The sequence below is a fragment of the Danio aesculapii genome, chromosome 24 (assembly GCF_903798145.1).
Source record: "Danio aesculapii chromosome 24, fDanAes4.1, whole genome shotgun sequence".
Taxonomy (NCBI): domain Eukaryota; kingdom Metazoa; phylum Chordata; class Actinopteri; order Cypriniformes; family Danionidae; genus Danio; species Danio aesculapii.
The window spans coordinates 6,175,914-6,196,095 of NC_079458.1; the positions used below are offsets into that span (position 1 = coordinate 6,175,914).

Genomic DNA, 20,182 nt, shown 5'->3' on the forward strand with positions numbered 1-20,182 from the left:
ACTACATGGCGCAGGAGATTGGTTGCTGTCTGTGAATATACTGGCAGTAGCAGGTCTCAGTACTTGCTCTGCCACAACCATCATAGCAGCAGCAGCGTAGCAGATTTATTCCGCCAAGACCAAACACATAAACATTGTCATATATATTTATATACACACACACACACACAGTTGAAGTCAGAATTATTAGCCCCTCTGTTTATTTTTTTCCCAAATTTAAAAATAATATTTAAAAAAAAAAATATATATATATATATATAGCTTAAAAGGGCTAATAATATTGACCTTAGAATGGATCTTAAAAAGCCGAAATAAAACAAAGACTTTATCCAGAAGAAAAAATATTATCAGACATACTGTGAAAATTTCCTTGCTCTGTTCTACATCATTTGGGAAATGTAAAAAGAAAAAAAGAAAAGAAAAGAAAAATTTGAAGGGGGGCTAATAATTCTGACTTCAACTGTGTGTATGTATGTACATACACACATATATATATATATATATAAATATATATATATATAATATATATATATATATATATATATATATATATATATTTAATATGTATGTATGTGTGTGTATATATATATATATATATATATATATATATATATATATATATATATATATATATATATATATATATATATATATATATATATATTTTATATATATATATATATATATATATATATATTTTATATATATATATATATATATATATATATATTTTATATATATATATATATATATATATATATTTTATATATATATATATATATATGTATATATATATTATATATATATGTATATATATATATATATATATATGTATATATATATATATATATATATATATATATATATATATATACATATACATATATATATATATATATATATATACATATACATATATATATATATATATATATATATATATATATATATATATATATATATACACACATACATACATATTAAATATATATATATATATATATATATATATATATATATATATATATATATATATATATATATATATATATATATATTATATATATATATATATGTGTGTATATGTGTGTATATATATATATATATATTACACACATACACACACACACACACACACATATATCTTGACAAAATCTGTTTATCATATGCATATATCAAGTGTGAAGTGGGATAACAGTTAAGGTTTTAAGGCTCCGTTCACAGCAAGAATGACAACGTTAAATATTTAAAACTTTATTAATAAGCTTTTGATTTAGATTTTTAGCTTTAATAAAAAATATTTCCTGTGTTTTATATAAGCTATAGTTCAAGCTTAATTTGTAGGAAATAATGAATAGTTATCAAATTATCAACTATTATCAATATAATCGTTAGTTGTCATGAATAGTTATCAAATTAAGTGTACACCTGAATATATTGAACTGCATATGTGTGTGTGTTATTACATTGTATAACAATTAATTATAGAATTTCTTGAGAATTTAACTTACTTGCCTATTTGTTACCTCTTGAATTTAGTTGTTTATTAATATCTTTTTCATTATTTATTTCAGTTTGTGAATAAAATATTTAAAAAAACACATTTTTTTCAGTGAGTGTGTGTGTTTGTAAACTAACTGAAGTCATTGTGAATTGCTTTTTTGTTGTGTGATATTTCTTGTAGTCTACTGTAGATCGGACGGTCTTGTTTTGTGTGCTGTGCGCAGGGCTACAGGGTTATAGAGGAATCTGTGCTGGAGGGTTCAGAGGGAGAGAAGTTGATGTATGAGCGTCAGAGAGCCTGGTGCTGCTCTACTGTTCCTGAACCTGCGCTCTGCGGCATCAGCCGCATTTGGGTGTTCAGCATGATGAGACGGAGAGGCATCGCCTCACGCATGATCGAGTGCCTCAGGTAAACTATGGGATGATATGCATGGTTAAAGCATTGTTAAGCCCAAAGTATACTCTGGTCAGTCATTCTAGTGTGCATGTGCTGTGTGTTAATATATGCTAAAAAATTAAGTGCTGTTGTAGTCACAATGATTAGCCCTCCTGTGAATTTCTCTTTTAAATATTTCCCAAATCATGTTTAACAGAGCAAGAAATGTTTCACAGTGTTTCCTGTAATATTTTTTCTTTTGGAGAAAGTCTTATTTGTTTTATTTTGACTAGAATAAAAGCAGTTTTTCATTTTTTAAAACCATTTTAAGGTCAGTATTATTAGCCCTCTTAAGCTATATATTTTGATAGTCTACAGAATAAGCCATCGTTATACAATAACTTGCCTAATTACCCTAACCTACCAAATTAACCTAGTTAAGCCTTTAAATGTCACTTAAAGATATGATGAAGATATAATGAAAAATATCTAGTATTATATTTTAAATATTGTGAAAAAGTAACTGTCCTCATGTCATCAGTTATTAGAAATTAGTTATTAAAACTTGTGTTTAGTGGGTGCCAGTGGCATAGGGGTTAATGCATCGACACATGCACACTGGCGCACACAGCGACCCAAGTTCAATTCCCACCTCGAGATCCTGTGCCTTCGTTCCCCTCTCTCTGCTCCGCACGCTTTCCTGTCAATACTCTCTACTGTCCTATACAATAAAGGTGAAAACCCAATAAAAAAATTATTCTAAAAAAAAATATGTTTAGAAATGTGTTGAAAAGGTCTTTCAGCTGTTTTCATTTTAATTTTTTTAAATTTTATTTAGTTTTTACTGCAGTTTCCAAATTTACATACTAATTTGCATACCAACAATTAATTTTACCTATTATAATGAGTTTTTCAGTTAAAAACTGTAGATGTTGCACATTTAAATACACATATTTATGTAAAAAGTAATGCTTTACCATATTTATAATAATTCATTAAGAATCCATTATAATGAACTAAGAAGATTTTTTTTTAATTATAATATTTTTATTTATGTGTGTGTATGTATGTATGTATGTGTGTATATATGTGTGTATATATATATAAAAATAAAATTATTAAATTGATTTATTCTGCAAATGCAGATTAAATTAAGCAAAGTAAGGGCATTTATACTGTTACAGAATATTTGTTTTTAAAATAATAATTGCTGTTTTGGTATGCTTTTTATTGCTTGAGCATCTAATCAGCATACTAGAGTGATTTTTTTTTAAGGATGTGACTGAAGTTATGATGCAGAACATTTTGCATCACAGTGATTGATTACATATTAAAATATATAAAATTGGTGGTTCATTCCACTGTGGCGAATCCTGATAAATCAGAGACTAAAACAAAGGAAAGTGAGTCAGTGGGTGATTTATATAAACTAGGAAAGTTATGACAATTATTTTTAGTACAGATTTTACTGTATTGTTTATTAAATGAGGGAGGCCATGGTTCGCATAAGAAACATATTTTTAAAACATTTTTACCGACTTCATGCACTTTATAGTGTGTAAGTGTTTTTTTTATTTATTTATTTTTTACACACACTTATAGCTTAATGTTTATTATCTTTTTTTTCTCCAGGAACAATTTCATCTATGGGTCACATCTAAGTAAAGATGAAATCGCCTTCTCTGACCCCACACCAGACGGCAAACTCTTTGCAACACATTATTGTGGAACCTCTCAGTTTTTGGTCTACAACTTTGTCAGTGGCAAACGCTCAACCTGACAGGATGAGGACAACAGAACAGAGCTGAGTTTTATAATATTAACATTTGAGAAGAGAAATGGACTAACAAGACCTTATTTCACTCAATCAAACAATGCACACAAGATTCGAGAGAACACGAAAGAGAAACAGACACAATAACAGCTCTTTTTGTTAAGAGTATCCGTTTGACAAAAATTGGCCTCGTTTCCTCACAGGATGCAAAGTTGGACACTTTCACGGCCAGTTTTTTTCAATAATTAATTTTAACTGATGCATCGCTCGGAGAAAGACATCTGAAATGTTCTCTCAGGTTTAGGTTGCAGCCTATTTTAGGTCTCACCGTTTAGTGGAAGCCATGTAGTCCAGTGCACAATTGCAGAATCGGTGTAAGTATTTCTTTCTAGAACATACAGGAAGAGCTTTTTTTCTACTGTAAGCAATGCCTCGGTCGTGAGGCGACGACTTTTGAATCTCAGGTTGAAAAAACATCATGAATTTGTCATCAAAATCCCTTTAACCCCCGCATCACGTCAGCTATTTTCAAAGAGAGCGTATTTTCCTGAATCGATGTGTTCCATGTGCATTTTACAGAGGTTTACATGCATGGCATTGACTTTGGTGGATGGTGAGTGATTTCGAAGAAGTCGCTGTTTTTTTTGCACAACTCTGCCCGAATGAATTTGATTCATTTGTTTCTAAAACGCATCAAGTGTGATGATTTGACATGATTGCCCGGTCATAGTATTCCATTTACATTTTAATATCTTTTAGATTGATTTTATGTATGTATGTATGTATGTATTTTGATTGAATTATATTAATTTACACATGAAAAATGACTACAAATGGATCTTTAAGTGTAATAGTTGTAGATTTAGTTTGAATGTTGGATTTTTTTAAAGTTAGTTGCAGGTTTTAACTTAGTTGCATTTAATAATGGGTTGATTTAATATATTGTTAATTTCTAAAGTGGGATATCTGATCATTCTTACACATTTTCTGGGGGAAATCCTTGAAATTAAACTATGTATTTGGATAAATTGCTATAAACGACCTTTATAGAGTAAAATTAATTACATATGTAGGTTATCTATGCATGTAAAGTTATATTATGGAACAATTAGGTCCAACACAAGCCAATGCTTAAATGAGCTAGATGTATATTTGGTTTTCTAAATTTTAGTTAAATATGTACATGCAGTTGGGCGTCACGGTGGCACAGTGGGTAGCACAATCACCTCCCAGCAAGAAGGTCGCTGGTTCGAGCCTCAGCTGGGTCAGTTGGTGTTTCTGTGTGGAGTTTGCATGTTCTCCCTGTGTTTGCGTGATTTTACTCTGGGGGCTCCGGTTTTCGCCACAAGTCACATGCGCTATGGGTGAATTGAATAAGCTGAATTGTCCGTTGTGTATGTGTGTGAATGAGTGTGTATGGATGCTTCCCAGTAATGGGTTGCAGCTAGAAGGGCATCTGCTGCGTAAAAACATATGCTGGATAAGTTGGCGGTTCATTCCTCTGTGGCGACCCCTGAATAATAAAGGGACTAAGCCGAAAAGAGAATGAATGAATGTACATGCAGTTGATGTAATTATCAGCCATCCTGTGTAATTAATTAGTTTTCAAATATTTCTCATTTGATGTTTAACAGAAAGAAGATTCTGCAACACATTTATTTTGTCTTTGCCAGAATGGTTATTAATAATATTTTACTAGTTATTTTGCAAGACAGTATTTAGCTTAAAGTGCGATTTAAAGGCTTAACCAAATAGTTTAACAAGGCAAGTTGGGATAATTAAGCTTGTCATTGGACAACAGTGGTTGTATTAACTGAAAATAAGTTGGCTAATTAAAGGTGGCTACTAAAAATAGAATATGAAAAAATCTAGAAAAAATATTGAAAAAACATTGAATTAAAAAAAATTACAAATAAAAAAACGCTTTTATTATAGTCAAACTAAAAAAACAAGACTTTCTCTTGAAGAAAAAAAGGAAAAATAGAAACAAAATAAGGAAGTAAAATGAAATATATTTGCTCTGTTAAATATTAATATTTGAAAAAGAATGACAATTCAACAGGAAGGTTAAAAATTTTGGCTTAATCTTTGCCACGATGTTTTATCAGTAAGCCATGACTTTTATTATGAATTCAATCTTTTCCGGTGGGCGTTAAAGGGTAAAACATGTCTGCCTACACGTTGCTATGAACATGTGAAGCATATTTCACGTTCAACAGACCGTAGTTTATGTAAAACTAGTTATAAGCATCAGGTATAACCGATTTTTAGCAGTTCATATTAATGAATGACAGCGCGTCTTCGGTAACTTTATGAACAAGTGTTTTACAGTCATGGGGGATCACATCGAGTTAGTCGCTGGCTGTTATGAGCAGATCGTGTTTGGATATCGAGTGTGTCCTGGTGACGAGGTATTTATACTTTTCATAAATTTTATTTTATTTGTTAATATATACATAGTAGTCGTGTGTTCTACTTTTGCTTTTTTCTTTAAGTCTGAGGTGTCATATTGGTGTAAAGTTGGTTTTATAGTTGCACGTTCGGACTTTCACCTTCTTAATATATCTTCAGAAAACATTATTTGCAAATTCTAAATGGTAAAATCACATTAGCAGCCAATGGCTATCAAATACAACATGGTTCACAGGTAATCAAATAGTGCTTGTGTCGTTTTATAGTCATACATGAGATTTCAGACCCAATAAACAAAGTATAGTGGATATATTGGTATCTCATTGTGCTCATAACCTATTTATATGTGAGCAAATCCGTGCAAATGTCAACATTGCCATGAAAAAAATTAGGTTTTCACCAAAATACGGAAAGCGTTTCTGGGTTTTTTGTGTTAGCAAGTATTTTACAGTACTTTCGAAATACTCAGAAATGCTTCTGTCAATGTTTTCAAACTATTATATTTGATTTACCAAAGTCACACAAGTGGCAATTTCACATCCATAACGACACCTTTTCCTCATAAATGTGAAAATATTAAGTAAAGTAAAACCAATCATTTTTGTTTTATAGTGAGCCAACTCTTACCCTTTTGATTGTCATTGGTTCTTTTGGGTTGTGCAGTTTAATTCACAGAATTTCTACAAAGTATGTTGTATTCGGTAAACTCGCAAGCTTTTTTGTCACATCCATAACGCATGTTTATTTTCCTCATTTAAAGCACAAAACATGTTTACAGGTTGATATTTTTCTGGTCCCGTAACTCTGTGGTTGGTTGTTCTGGAAAATATAAACAAAAGTTTCAGTATATAATGTTAACGTATACTTTCTATGCGAATTCAGGTTTTGGGTTTTTACTGCAAATGTCACATCCATAACGCTGGAATTGCTTGTATATTTTAATGCCATATCAGCAGCATTGGCTATATTCAAGGCAAAACTGATACTAAATATTTAATATATAACATGCAATCATATCGGTTTCTTAATAAACATTCATTGTACACAAAAAACATACAAATAACAACAACAATGAAGAGTCGTATACAACCTTTTAGTTTGATTAATGTTAAATATTCTGAAACTCCTCCGGAAAACACCCGTTTAAACACTTCCCTTAAAATATCTCCCAAATAAAAACATTCTCTGATATAATTTAAAAATACACAATCTATTAAAATATGATTTATTGTCAAAATATTCTTACACAGGTCACAAATGTTGTGCTCATAACAATATGTCATTATAATTAATTTGTATTAGCCTTTTAAAATTCTGCTTTACTGTTTTATTGAACACCAAAGTTTGAATGTGTGAATATAAAACCAGCTTTACCTCAAGAACTGTCAGGATTTTAATAACTGGCCATCATTTGGGGTAAAGTCTAGATCGGATATGCAGCCGACCGGAAGTGCGATATGCACATTAATATAGCAGCATTTATTTATGACACTGTACAACAAAAATTCATATTTTACAGTACTATGACTGTTGAGTTTAGGGTTGGTGTGGGGGTAGGTGTTAAAAAATACAATTTATTGGGTAATTTAATAGATAAAATAAATAATACTCGGTACAACAACTGTTTTTACCTTACTGTGACGGTTGAGTTTAGGGTTGGGGTGTGGGTAGGCTTTAATAAAATACAATAACTGGGAAATTTCATAAATAGTATAAATAATTCTTGTTAACTTCCGGCCGCTTTCATATCCGATCTCGCAACAACCATCATTTGGCTTATTTAAGATGTACATTAACATTGAGTCATTCAGCAGGCTCTTTTTTTTTCCTCAAAGCGACTTCAAGTTGAGGAGGCAATTCAGTGATTCAGCAAGAGGCTATACACACACAACTGCTAGTTATACAAAGCAACTGTTAGTGCTCAGAGAATTAAATGCTAAAGTAAAAAGGGGTAGTGTTTTTCTTATCTATAGAGAGGAGTGTGTCTGCAGGTGGTTTGTCAAACCCACTCACCTATGAAGGTAAATCGGTAGCAAAACTTGACAGTTTGACTTGTAATAATATTTGTATGTGTAGGTTGAAAATTACACTCACAGCTCTGACGTGAAAAGCTGAATACGATATGCACACACAGACAATAATCAAAACACCTGTGTTTTAAATTTGGAGTTGCAGATTATATTAAAGCCCTACTCAGTGTTTGTGCTGCACAATTCCTCTTACTATAAAACACATTTTACTGAACTGTCCTGCTTTTAATAATTCCAGAAGACTTTTTTTAATGAAATTAACTCTCTTTTAAGGACATTTTTAACAAAGTGATGCCAGAAAGGATTTTAGAATTTTTATCATGCATCAACACTAGAAATCTTATTTCATTTATGTATTAATTTGTTTGTTGATTTTAAATTGTATATTTCTTATTGAAAGGTTCCTGCCATGAAAATAGCCTCGGTTGCTGACATGGCCTTAAATAAAAAAGTACATTACATTACATGCAGATTAATAGTTTTATATTTGTAAAATGTCATTCACAAATATAAAATGAGTTCGTCAAATTGAGCTGAGCACTTTATTGCATTTTTTGCTGCACAACCACAAGTAGCCACTCACAACCTCTCAGACTTCGCTCCATGTGTCAACACTGACAGACACAAATTTGTTTGTCACCTGAGCACTACCAGTTTTTATTTTTCTTTAACAATACCAGTAAAAGAGCAGCAAAGTTGATTTATTTGCTAGAGTCAGCAATCTGAGGATACGTTTTTGTTTTTTATAATTATCTATACCTTCAATATTGTTAGTTGGTCTTTTACTGGTGTATATATACATTTCTTTAGAATTAATGATATTTAACAAAAATCTTTTCATAAAATAGTTAAAAAACAAAGTGATAATAATAAAATAATCATACAAATGATTCTTTTGCACCCACGTTGGTTACTGGCATTGTTAATTGGTCAGGCATCTGCCAATAAAATGGCTTTACCCCCCCCCCCCCTCCTTTCGGTCCTCGAGTTGAGTTCTGCTTCCAGAATCTGGTGAAATGTGAGAGCGGGAGGATTTACGTGTTGACACATGGAGCGAAGTCTGAGAGGTTGTGAGTGGCTACTTGTGGTTGTGCAGCAAAAAAATGCAAGAAAGTGCTCAGCTCAATTTGACGAACTTATTTTGTATTTGTGAATGATATTTTATAAATGCAAAACTATTAATCTGCAACTTCGAATTCAAAACACAGGTGTTTTGATTATTGCATGTGTGTGCTTATCGAGATTCAGCTTTCCAGGTCAGAGCTGTGAGTGTACATTTCAACCTACACATACAAATATTATCACAAGTTCTCACATTTAGATTTGCAAACTCTCGAGTTTTGCTACTGATTTACCTTCATACTCATTTGTGTGAATTAGGCTCGCGCCGGTATATGATTCTGACGGTATGATAACCTTGGATTAAAATATCACAGATTCATGGTATTGTGATTACTGCTCTAAAATATATTCTTTTTAAATGTCTGGGTAAAAAACTAAAACTTTTATCCCCTTTGAAAACAATATATTTAATTTTTTTGACAGATTTCTAATATTTTGGAGCAGTAAACTCGTCAGGCTAAATAATTCAAATGGATCATTAACTTCTGCCGTCTTCATTAGTTTCTAAAACACAGATTTCTGTACAATTTAAAACAGCATCTTTGGATATTTTTCTGCTGGAGATACTGTTGTCCTAAAAAACAAAACAAAAAATGTAAATAAAAAAATCTTACACATACCTTAGGAACGGTATTACAGAAAATTTTCAAACCGCGGTATACTTTGAAAACGGTTATTGTCCCATGCCTAGTGTGACACTTCATAAATGCAAAATATTTGGAATTTGGAGTGATTATAAGAAAGTATTTGGTGCAAACGTACAAAACTGATGGTGTTTTCTACAGGTAGTGTATCAATCCTACTCTCCTCTATGAGGCACACTAAGAATTGCACAATGTTTTAGGTTGTAGTGGGGGATGGAGAAGAGGGGGTGTGCTGTTACTATGTTTTTTTTTTTATGTGTATTTTAGGAGTGGACAATTGAGCCCACCTTCACCCATCATGCACACACAGCATCACTGAACGCAGTTTCATCCAGTAATCAGTTCATCGCCACTGGAAGCAAAGATGAAACCATTCAGCTCTATGATATGAGCAAGAAAACCGAGCATGGGGCTTTGTTACACCATGATGGTGAGGAGATTTTCTTTGTTAATTTGGGTGAAAAAATCATTTTGGGTTTCAATTTGTGACCTGCGTCAACCTTTATGCTTCTTCATGTTATTTACATTTGTTTTAAATTTCTCGGCAGGTACCATCTCATGTCTGGAGTTCTACGGGACATCCCATTTGCTCAGCGGAGGACAAGACGGTCTTATCTGTGTGTGGAGCACCAACAAATGGGAATGTTTAAAAACCATCCGAGCTCACAAGTAAATAATTTAAATGCAAAGCAAAATACAATATTTAAATGTTGGGTCTTAATTTATTTAAAGTAGTTGTTATTATTTGCAACTATTTGAAAAAGAGTTAAAGGGATAGTTCACCAACAAATAAAAAATTGCTCAAATTACACACTCTTAAGTGGTTTTGGACATTCTGAAGAATACTAGAATCTGGTAACCATTGACATCCACAGGAAAAGCAAATACTATGAAAGTCAATGGTTACCGCTTTTCAACATTCTTCAAAATATAATTTGTTCAAGAGAAGAAAGAAACTTAATCAGTTCTGAGACAAGTAAAGCATGTGTAAATGTTGATCAAATTTCGATTTTGGACTAAATTTATTCTTAGACTGTCACTTTAATGCTTTAATTTAGAAAGGCTGTATAAAATTTAACAAAAGCAATATTAAAGATGTGTATGATGTCAGGTAAAAGTAAAATCTTTAATAAAATACTATAATAATTTCAGAAGGATTTGTGATGTAACGACTTGATTGTTGATGCTGAAAATTCACCTTTGCCTTCAGATTAATAAATGACCGTTTTACAATTATATTAAGATATCTTTTACTACAAACTTAATTTATTCAGTGAAAAAAATGACATGATCTGTTTTATCTCTTAGAGGTCATGTTACTTCTCTGTCTGTGCACCCTTCTGGAAAGCTTGCTCTCTCTGTCGGAACGGACAAAACTTTGCGGTAAGTACTCAGATGTTTTTATATTAGCAGTAATATCATTGTGTTTTGATTGGTAATGGATATTACTGGACTTTTTTATTGCATCGGTCAGTAATTGTATGATATTATTCATCTTATTGCAGAACATGGAATCTCGTCGAAGGACGTTCAGCTTTCATCAAGAATATTAAACAGAGTAAGCAGAAACTTTTTTCTTTTCATAGTTTTTTAACATGTTGATAAGGTAAAATGTCTCATATCAATCATAAATTTTGACCAGTGTGTGTTAATGTGTTGTAGATGCAGAGATTGTGTTGTGGTCACCAGATGGAGACAAATACGCAGTGGTTGTGAATGATAAAGCGGACATTTACACTCTGGATTCTGCTACCATTATTGGAAGCATTGCATTCACAAAAAGGATTTCATGTCTGAAGTTTTTGAAGGTGAACAGTGTTGCAAGAAAACCTTTAGTTCAATGGATAGTTCAGCCAAAAATGAAAGTTTCCTGGTAATTTACTCACCCACAGGTCATCCAAGATGTAGGTGACCTGTTTCATTTGGCAACTCATTTGTATGTGTACGTTTTTTTTTTTAATCTAAGAAACCGGTAACCATTCACTGCCATGATATGATTCACCAAGCACCACGGATTCATCTCAAAATCTTCTTTAATGTTTTACTGAAAAAAAAAAGATCACACACATCTTGGATGACCCGCGAGCACAGAAAAGGATTAGGGACACATAATGTTCAAAAACATGGTAGTACCAACCAATAATAAAAATAAATTGAATCAATCTTTAAAAACAGATTTGTATGCACACAAACAAAGCTGTAAATTGCTGGAGCTTTCTGTGAAGAGTCGATACATACAGAGATCTTATTTGTTAACGTGGAAAAGGTCAATTCACTGAAATGTTAAGAATTAGATTTATCTAAATTTAACAAGGTTTTCCTCGAAACATAACAACTTTACTCTCAATGTTTTTTTTAATATATTTTTTTTCTCAAAATGTACATTCTTTTCACAAAACCTTTTTTCTCGTTTATTCTCCACATTTTATCTAAACTCTTTCTTGAAATTTAACAAGTTTTGTAACAAATTCCAAACCTTTTTCCTCTGAATTAAATTTGTACAGACTCCAAATCATGCCTCCAAGTGATGGAATCTACAAAAAAAGGATCATCCTTTGATGGATAATATTTTATTAAAAGTTCACCATCTACAAAATCAGTTTTATCATATCGTTTTTTGCTGGATTCCAGGACATGTCGGGCTGTCAGGAAATGAGCGAGCTGATGCAGCTGCTAAAGATGCTTTGAAGCAAGTGGTGAACAAATGCCAAATTCCTCCATCAGAGATGAGACATTTTATCAATGTTTACAATTTTAATAAGTGGCAAGAGGAGTGGGATGCATTGGAAAATAATAAATTACACACAATTCTTTTTGAGATGTCTGGTTGTATTTCAAGACATTTTAAGATTCAATTTGATCAAGTGGTTTTTACCAGATGTTCGTATTGGACATACAAGATTAACTCATGCCTTTTTAATTAAAGATGAAGACCCCACTCAATGTTTGTGCTGCACAACTCTCCTTGCTGTAAAACACATTTTACTGGGCTGTCCTGCTTTTAATGCTTCCAGAAGCCTTTTTTATGAAATGAACTCTCTTAAGGACATTTTTAGCAAAGTGACACCAGAAAAAATCTTAGAATTCTTATCAAGTTTTGACACAAAAAATCTTATTAAACTTGTGTATTCATTTGTTTGTTGTTCTTAATTGTTTATTTATTATTGAAATGTTCTTGCCATGAAAATAGCCTTGGTTGCTGACATGGCAATAAATAAAAAACACATTACATTACATTATTCCTCTGAATTTAATAAGTTTGTTCTTAACATTCTATCTAAACCTTTTTTATCCCAAGATTTAATGAGCTGAATCTCCCATTTTAATGATTTTGTCTTGAGATGGTTTTATTTTATTTTTGTTGCTCTGCCCTAATTCATTTTTTGTATTATTACTTGGCCATAATTCTTTTCCATATATTGGTGAGTAAATTAACAGGAAACCTTTATTTTTGGGTGAACCATTCCTTTAATATCAATTGCTGTGTTTTTGACTTTCTTGACTATCCCAATCAGATTTTCATGTCTTTTTATTTTCGTCAAATGTATAAGTTAATTTCTCAGTCTAATTCCAGTGTGGTGTTTTCTTACTCTTTTCAAGAACTCGCTACTAGCTGTTGGAGGAGACGACGAGAGTGTTCGCATTTATGATGTGACTTCACAGAAGTGTGTCTGTGAGTTTAAAGCACATGAGAACAGGTAAGATCAGCACTGTTTAAGCCAGGGATGTCCAAACTCAGTTCTGGAGGGCCGGTGTCCTGGAGAGTTTAGCTCCAACCCTAATTCAACACACCTAAATTAGCTAATCAAGCTTTTTTATATACTAGAAACTTTCTGGCAGGTTTGTTAAAGCAAGTTCAGCAGGACACCGGCCCTCCAGGACCGAGTTTGGACACCCTTGGTTTAAGCCTTTATTAAGTCCAGGACACAGCAAGTTCCTATAATAATCACATTCATTCAGTGTGCTGAGAGTAGCTGCTCTTTTGTTGCCCTTTGATGCATTTGACCACATGAGATTACACTATAAAAGCAATCAAATTAAATAGCTTTTACCTAGCTCTGGAAGTGGTCTAAAGTGGTAAAGCCTCAAAACATTTATTCATTATTAAGACAAGGCTTTGTTGAAATTATTTAATGCTTTTTCCAGAGTAAAAGCCATCGAGAGCTTCATGAAGGATGATTTTTGTGTCCTCGTTACGGCATCAAATGATGGATTCATTAAGCTGTGGAAACTTAATCTTGAGGTATGTTATTCTCTTTGATTAACCCTTAAATGTTCACTCTCACCCAGAATGATATAAAATTAACAGTGGTGATTATTATATTTGTACATAGGGCTGGGTGATAATTCGATAACAACAATATCGCAATAATTATTTTTCCTATAAAACAACAATGACTGTTCGATAAGTATTTGATGATGTTCATGCACTATGCATAATGCTGCGCATGCATTTTGCAGCCTGTACTTGCGGATGCCACGCGTAGTACAAGTTTATAGCCATACAGTGTCAGTTGCACTTGGAGGAGAAAGAAAAAACTAAGGTAAAAATGGTCACAGACATTGTTGACAAGAAACTTCAGTAGTCTGGAGCTGCTTAGTTTTTTTTTGTACTCCGACACAAAACAGCAATGTGCACTGCAAACCGCGCAGACGACTCGTGCCATCAAAAACAGGCAACACCACACAATCTTAATGAACACTTGATGCTTGCTGTACAGGCTGCATTATTTAAGGGCATTTGTTGCGACATTGATATGATCTTTTGTTGTCAAGCTTATGTTTCCTTTTTAATATTATGATATTTTCTTTGAAATATGTAATAACGTTATTATCCCTCATCAATGGTGAAATAATCAGCCTTTATATATTTAAAGGACATCATCACAGAGGAGAAATCAAATGCTCAAGACATAATCTTTAAAATAATGACATATTAAAAATGCAGCAAATATATGACAGATGTTTACAACAGCAGTGGATCATTAATTAAATCCTCATTTTTCAAGAAGTAAAGCATCATCCACCTGCTCAGTTGTGTAAGATGGGGACAAACAAAAATATATACACTTTCAATATTTTTCATTGAAAATGTATCTTTTTGCCATGAATTTCGTTTTGTATAATGTGTAACTTAATTCTAGTGTATGTTTTGTTGGTCAGTTACCTACAACATAAATAAGGACGAAGAATTTTGAAGCGCTTCAAACCAACTACGCTATAGTATATGCTTTAGCGCCAAAACAATCCATTAAACTGTTTTCACGGTTTCAGTTCAATTTGTTTAATCAAGCGGTTTGAGCAGGATGAGCCTTAAAAAAACTATTTGCAGCACTGATAGTATTCTTAGATTACCTCGGAAGAATAAACTCAGAGAGAACTCGGAAACTCGTTGTGTGAATGGAGACCCTCCCCGCATGCCGGCCGTGACGCAAGCTTTTTAAAATGAGTGTCTGCATAGGCCTATTCATGCCAGTCTGTCAGATACAATTGGTTAAAACACCCGCGGATAATACCGAGATTGCAGTATGGAATGTCAACTGAGTGACCCCATAGGTAAAGTAAACTACACACACTTGATTATGTAATGCATGGACGCGTCTCACAGCGAAAAGCATAACTTAACCTTTAAATGTCCATGCTTAATCTGTCATCGATTAGATCTATCGATTAAAGGGTTATTGACAATCAATTGATCATCAAGGAAATTGTTAGCATCCCTAAATAAAATACATTTTAAAGGATTTTTTCACCCTAAATTCACCATTAAAAGGACAGTTCATCCCATCCAAAACTGAACATTCTTTCATCATTAATTCACCTTTTACCTGCTCCAAACCTGTTTTACTTTTTTTTTATGTTGAACAGTAATATACAATTGTAGGGTAATGTCTTTAGTTGATAAACTTTAACCGTAAAGGCTGAAAAATGATTAAAATTGTTCTTTTGTTTATTATTTTTTTGTTTATATTGTCAGACAGCTAAAACATTTCACAAAATGTGTTAAAACAGCTGCATAAAAAAATCCTTTAAAATCCTTTAAAATTGATAGATATTAAAAAATTGACGTTTATCTTGATAATTATCGATATCGACTGATATAAAAAAAATTATCATGATAATTTTTTTTGCCATATCGCCCAGCCCTATTTGTACATTAATGCATGATCATTTGTACTAAGTGGGCTGTGTTTTTTTTATGTAAATCTAAAAAGCTCTCCATATTATGGATTCTGATTGGCTCAGTGTTTTTTTTTTTTTTTTTTTTTTAATATTATATTTTTATTTTCTTATAACAACACAGAGCGATACAGAAAGCAACAACGATTATAAAGACAAAACAGAAGCAACGGGAAAAAAAATTAATAAAAAAATAAGACAAAAAAAAAAGATTTTAAACCATTATTACAGCAGTTCCTCCAATATTATACATGGGTCAACAATGTTACACATTTATATCTAGGCCAGTGGGCGCAGGCAATATGGTGATCTTGCAGATGATAACAGGGTTATACCTTTAAACTGTTATCCTGGGCATTTGATAAATAATTAAAAAAGGGTTTAATTCAAATCAGTTCCTCACTTCGTGGGTCAGACCAACCAAAAACAGCGATTTGCTGGATCAGGGGCAAGGTCACAAGAATAAGCCTCAGAGTAGAAGTTGAAAATTTTGCTCGAAAACTCAAAAAGTTTTGGGCATGACCAAAAAAGATGTCCTAAAGAGCCTTCCGCAGATTCACATTTGTTACATTTAGAGGAAATGGAGGGGTAGAATTTATTAAGTTTAACCCTAGAATAATGAAGCCGATGCACTACTTTATATTGGATTAGTTGATGTCTGGAGTTAATAGAACATGTATTTATGACCTTGACAGGCTTTTCCCAGTCCTCATTGGTAATTTGAATGCCTAAATCTTTCTCCCAGGAATCTTTCAAATACAGGCTCAGTGTTTTTATCATTCATCAGAGCAATGATTTCATTGCAATTATATTCTTCCTCTTTTTCTCAAAGTAGAACAATTATTAAGACTTTAATGATATTGCTATAGTTGTAAACAGTCCTAAAATGCAACATATAAATGCACAATTCCATAATTTTAAGCATTAACTGATTTGAATGATGGTTTTATTTCGAGTGACTATAACATTACAATCTCTATTCCCTCTATAGGCCATAGAGTCTCCTTCACTGCTTGGCCAGCTGAACACCACTGCCAGACTCACCTGCTTGTGCGTTTGGATGCCCAGTAAAACCAAAGAAACAACAGCAGAGCAATCTTCCAAGCTGCAACTTCTAAAGGTTTGCTCACATTTACCATTCAGTATATTTTTAACACATTTTTAGAAGAAGTCTGAAAGGATTGTGCAATATGGAGTTAAAATTATATCACACCATTTTTTGATATTTATTACATTAGTAGTATTAATGACGGTAATTCATATGTAATAAAAAGAATATTCTCAATATTTCATGAATCGCCCCATCACTAATACACATATACATACAGTCAAGCTTGGCTGTATGTGTGCGTAACAGGGATGGGATGATTCATGAAAAAAGTGAAAGCTAGTGTTTATATATACATACATTTGCACATACGCGCACACACACTCACCGGCCACTTTATTAGGTACACCTTACTAGTACCGGGCTGGACCCACTTTTGCCTTCAGAACTGCCTTAATCCTTTGTGACACAGATTCAACAAGGTACTGGAAATATTCCTCAGAGATTTTGCTCCATATTGACCAGAGGTGGGTAGAGTATCCAAAATCTGTCCTCAAGTAAAAGTAACAGTCTTAAAAAGTTACTTGAGTAAAAGTAAAAAAAAAAGTATCTGGTGAAAAAATTACTCAAGTAAATAGTTACTAGTTACTTTTCATTTTATAGCTGACAGGACATTCATTATACAGCTTAGCTGACAGCTCAGCTGACGTAGCTCATCCGCCTCAAGGTTGGACATGTTGTGTGTTCAGAAATGCTCTTCTGCAGTCCTTGGTTATAACGAGTGGTTATTTGAGTTATTGTTGCCTTTCTATGAGCTGGAACCAGTCTGGCCATTCTCCTCTGACCTCTGGCATAAACAAAGGATTTGCGTCCACAGAACTGCCGCTCACTGGATATTTTCTCTTTTTCAGACCATTCTCTGCAAACCCTAGAGATGGTTGTGCATGTAAATCTCAGTAGATCAGCAGTTTCTGAAATACTCAGAGCAGCCTGTTTGGCACCAACAACCACGCCACGCTCAAAGTCACTTAAATCACCTTTCCTCCCCATTCTGATGCTCGGTTTGACCTGCAGTCGATCGTCTTGATCGTGTCTACATGCCTAAATGCATTGAGTTGCTGTCATGTGATTGGCTGATTAGAAATTTGCGTTAATGAGCAGTTGGACAGGTGTACCTAATAAAGTGGTTGGTCAGTGTATATAACCTATATATTTGTTGTTTTGTATATACGCTGTGGTTGACCACGGGTTGCCGTCCCCTGCACTTGACTGTTCACCTTTATTTGCCTGTACAATATGATCAACAAGCAGCTTTTTCACCACACAATAAGAGAACATCCTAAGTACTTTGAGTGCTTTTTAATTAGAGTTAGAGCAGTAGCCGTAATTGCATGTTGAAAGTATGTTGAAAAAACATTAAGCTGTTTTTTTTTTTTTTCTTTTTTTTCTGATAGATATTTTGGATCCACTTGTTCCTGTCAGAGGTAAAAGAGTGAGGATTCTGGGAGAAGAGGTGATTATGGAGGACGAAAACAGCTCCAAAACACAAGGAAAAAAGAAAAGGCAAAAAAATAAATAAATGGTTTTATAGAAAACATTTGGTGGCGTTCTGTCTTTTGCATGTCCTAAAACATACTGCGGTTTTAAAAAATCTCTTAACCTCTTAAACCACAGTTATTAACAATAGTGAGGTTTGTGCACTGTAAATTGTTTATTTGTGTATGTATTTGCGTAATAGGAGAAACAACATACCTGTGTGCAGGTTGCTATTCATTTTGAGTAATTGGCTAATGGATCAAATGGGGTCTGCTCCAAAAAATTAAATTGTGGATTTAATGAGTTAATTCATTTATGCATTTGGAAAAAACTATTTATTAATGAGGAAAGTCAGCAATGTGCCACATGTTGTTGCAAAATATATTTTTTTCTGAATCGTGATGCAAAATGGGTTGTTCCAAAGATAATTGCAAAAAAAAAAAAAGTAAAAAGTTGATTGGAGAAGAGAAAACCTTTTTTTAAAAGTGCAGCAAAGTACAGAATGTTCATCTCAATGCTTGAAAGTGGTTACAAAACATGCAGAATACAATGAACTAAAGTTATAACTGATCGAAGAATAGTCCGAATGGCAGAGATCCAGCCAAACATCAGCTCCACATAGATGAAAGTTGACCTATAATGACCTGTAAGTACTGTTACAGTCAGATGATGTTTGATGCAAGCTTAGCTATCGGTAATGTAAGAAAATCTGTTTTTCCTCAGGTCCCTTCACTCTAGTTTTTTGTATCACCAGTGAGTGTCTGCATCAAGATCGTCCAAGCTTGGAAAGATGAGAAGAAAATCAGCTGAGTGGTTCAGTATGATTTTATTCTGACACAAGGGAGGGAAGAGCAATCTTATATACACATTGAGGGTCCGCCTACAGCTGAGCCCTAACACAAAAGAATATTATCATAGAAGGAGGGAAACAGCGCTACAAAGACAGCTTGCAACAACCAGGATACGTGAGAATGTGTGCGTGTAGGTATGCGCGCATCTGTGAGCGAGTCGGATAGAGGCTTTGCGCACCCAAAGAGAGGAACGGAATGTTCCGGCCACACCGAGATAAGATGAACAGAATATGCATACCCACACACATTTCTGCAGTGTAAAGACACAGTAGAGAGAACAAGAAAAACAGTCTGTAAAAACAATCAAATCCTTCAGGTAAGAATAGTTTATTAGATGAAAAAAATCATGATTCATACTGTGGTGGTGGTGGTCTATTTGGTGGTGGTCACTTTAGTTTGATGGTCTGTTTATTGAATTACATTGCATCTACATGCCAACTATTTCTCACTAGATTATAAGTAGACTCTTAGGTTGGGGTTAGTGTGAGTTGACATGTACTTGCAAAGTTTCTTATAGTCAGTTAAATGTCTGCCGAAGTAGCAGTATCAGCAGATATTAAGCAGACAGTCTACTAATACCTTATCATTTACCAGTTATCAATAATTAGACTCAATACATCAAAATGCTTAAAGAGTATATGTTCCTCTAAGCTGAAGAGGAATGAGTGTTTCAACAAGACAACAACCCAAAGACTAGTTATTAAGC

At 33.2% G+C, this 20,182-nt stretch overlaps 2 protein-coding genes across 2 annotated transcripts in view; both read left to right on the plus strand.

Annotated features, from left to right (window-relative positions):
• esco1 (establishment of sister chromatid cohesion N-acetyltransferase 1) overlaps positions 1 to 4,477 on the plus strand; it is a 48,307-nt gene extending 43,830 nt beyond the window's left edge. The window contains 2 exon segments of the mRNA XM_056451243.1: positions 1,728 to 1,912; positions 3,512 to 4,477. Of these exon segments, the coding sequence (XP_056307218.1) occupies positions 1,728 to 1,912; positions 3,512 to 3,659 (333 nt within the window). The 3' untranslated portion in view covers positions 3,660 to 4,477.
• A 1,328-nt stretch (positions 4,478 to 5,805) lies between these two features.
• pak1ip1 (PAK1 interacting protein 1) lies at positions 5,806 to 18,684 on the plus strand. The gene is given in 11 exon segments (XM_056450311.1): positions 5,806 to 6,064; positions 10,129 to 10,291; positions 10,410 to 10,530; positions 11,170 to 11,244; positions 11,367 to 11,419; positions 11,524 to 11,669; positions 13,462 to 13,559; positions 14,008 to 14,104; positions 17,033 to 17,138; positions 17,141 to 17,161; positions 18,544 to 18,684. Coding segments are annotated over 11 exon segments (1,104 nt in total). The 5' UTR covers positions 5,806 to 5,965; the 3' UTR covers positions 18,669 to 18,684.
• The last annotated feature ends 1,498 nt before the right edge of the window (positions 18,685 to 20,182 follow it).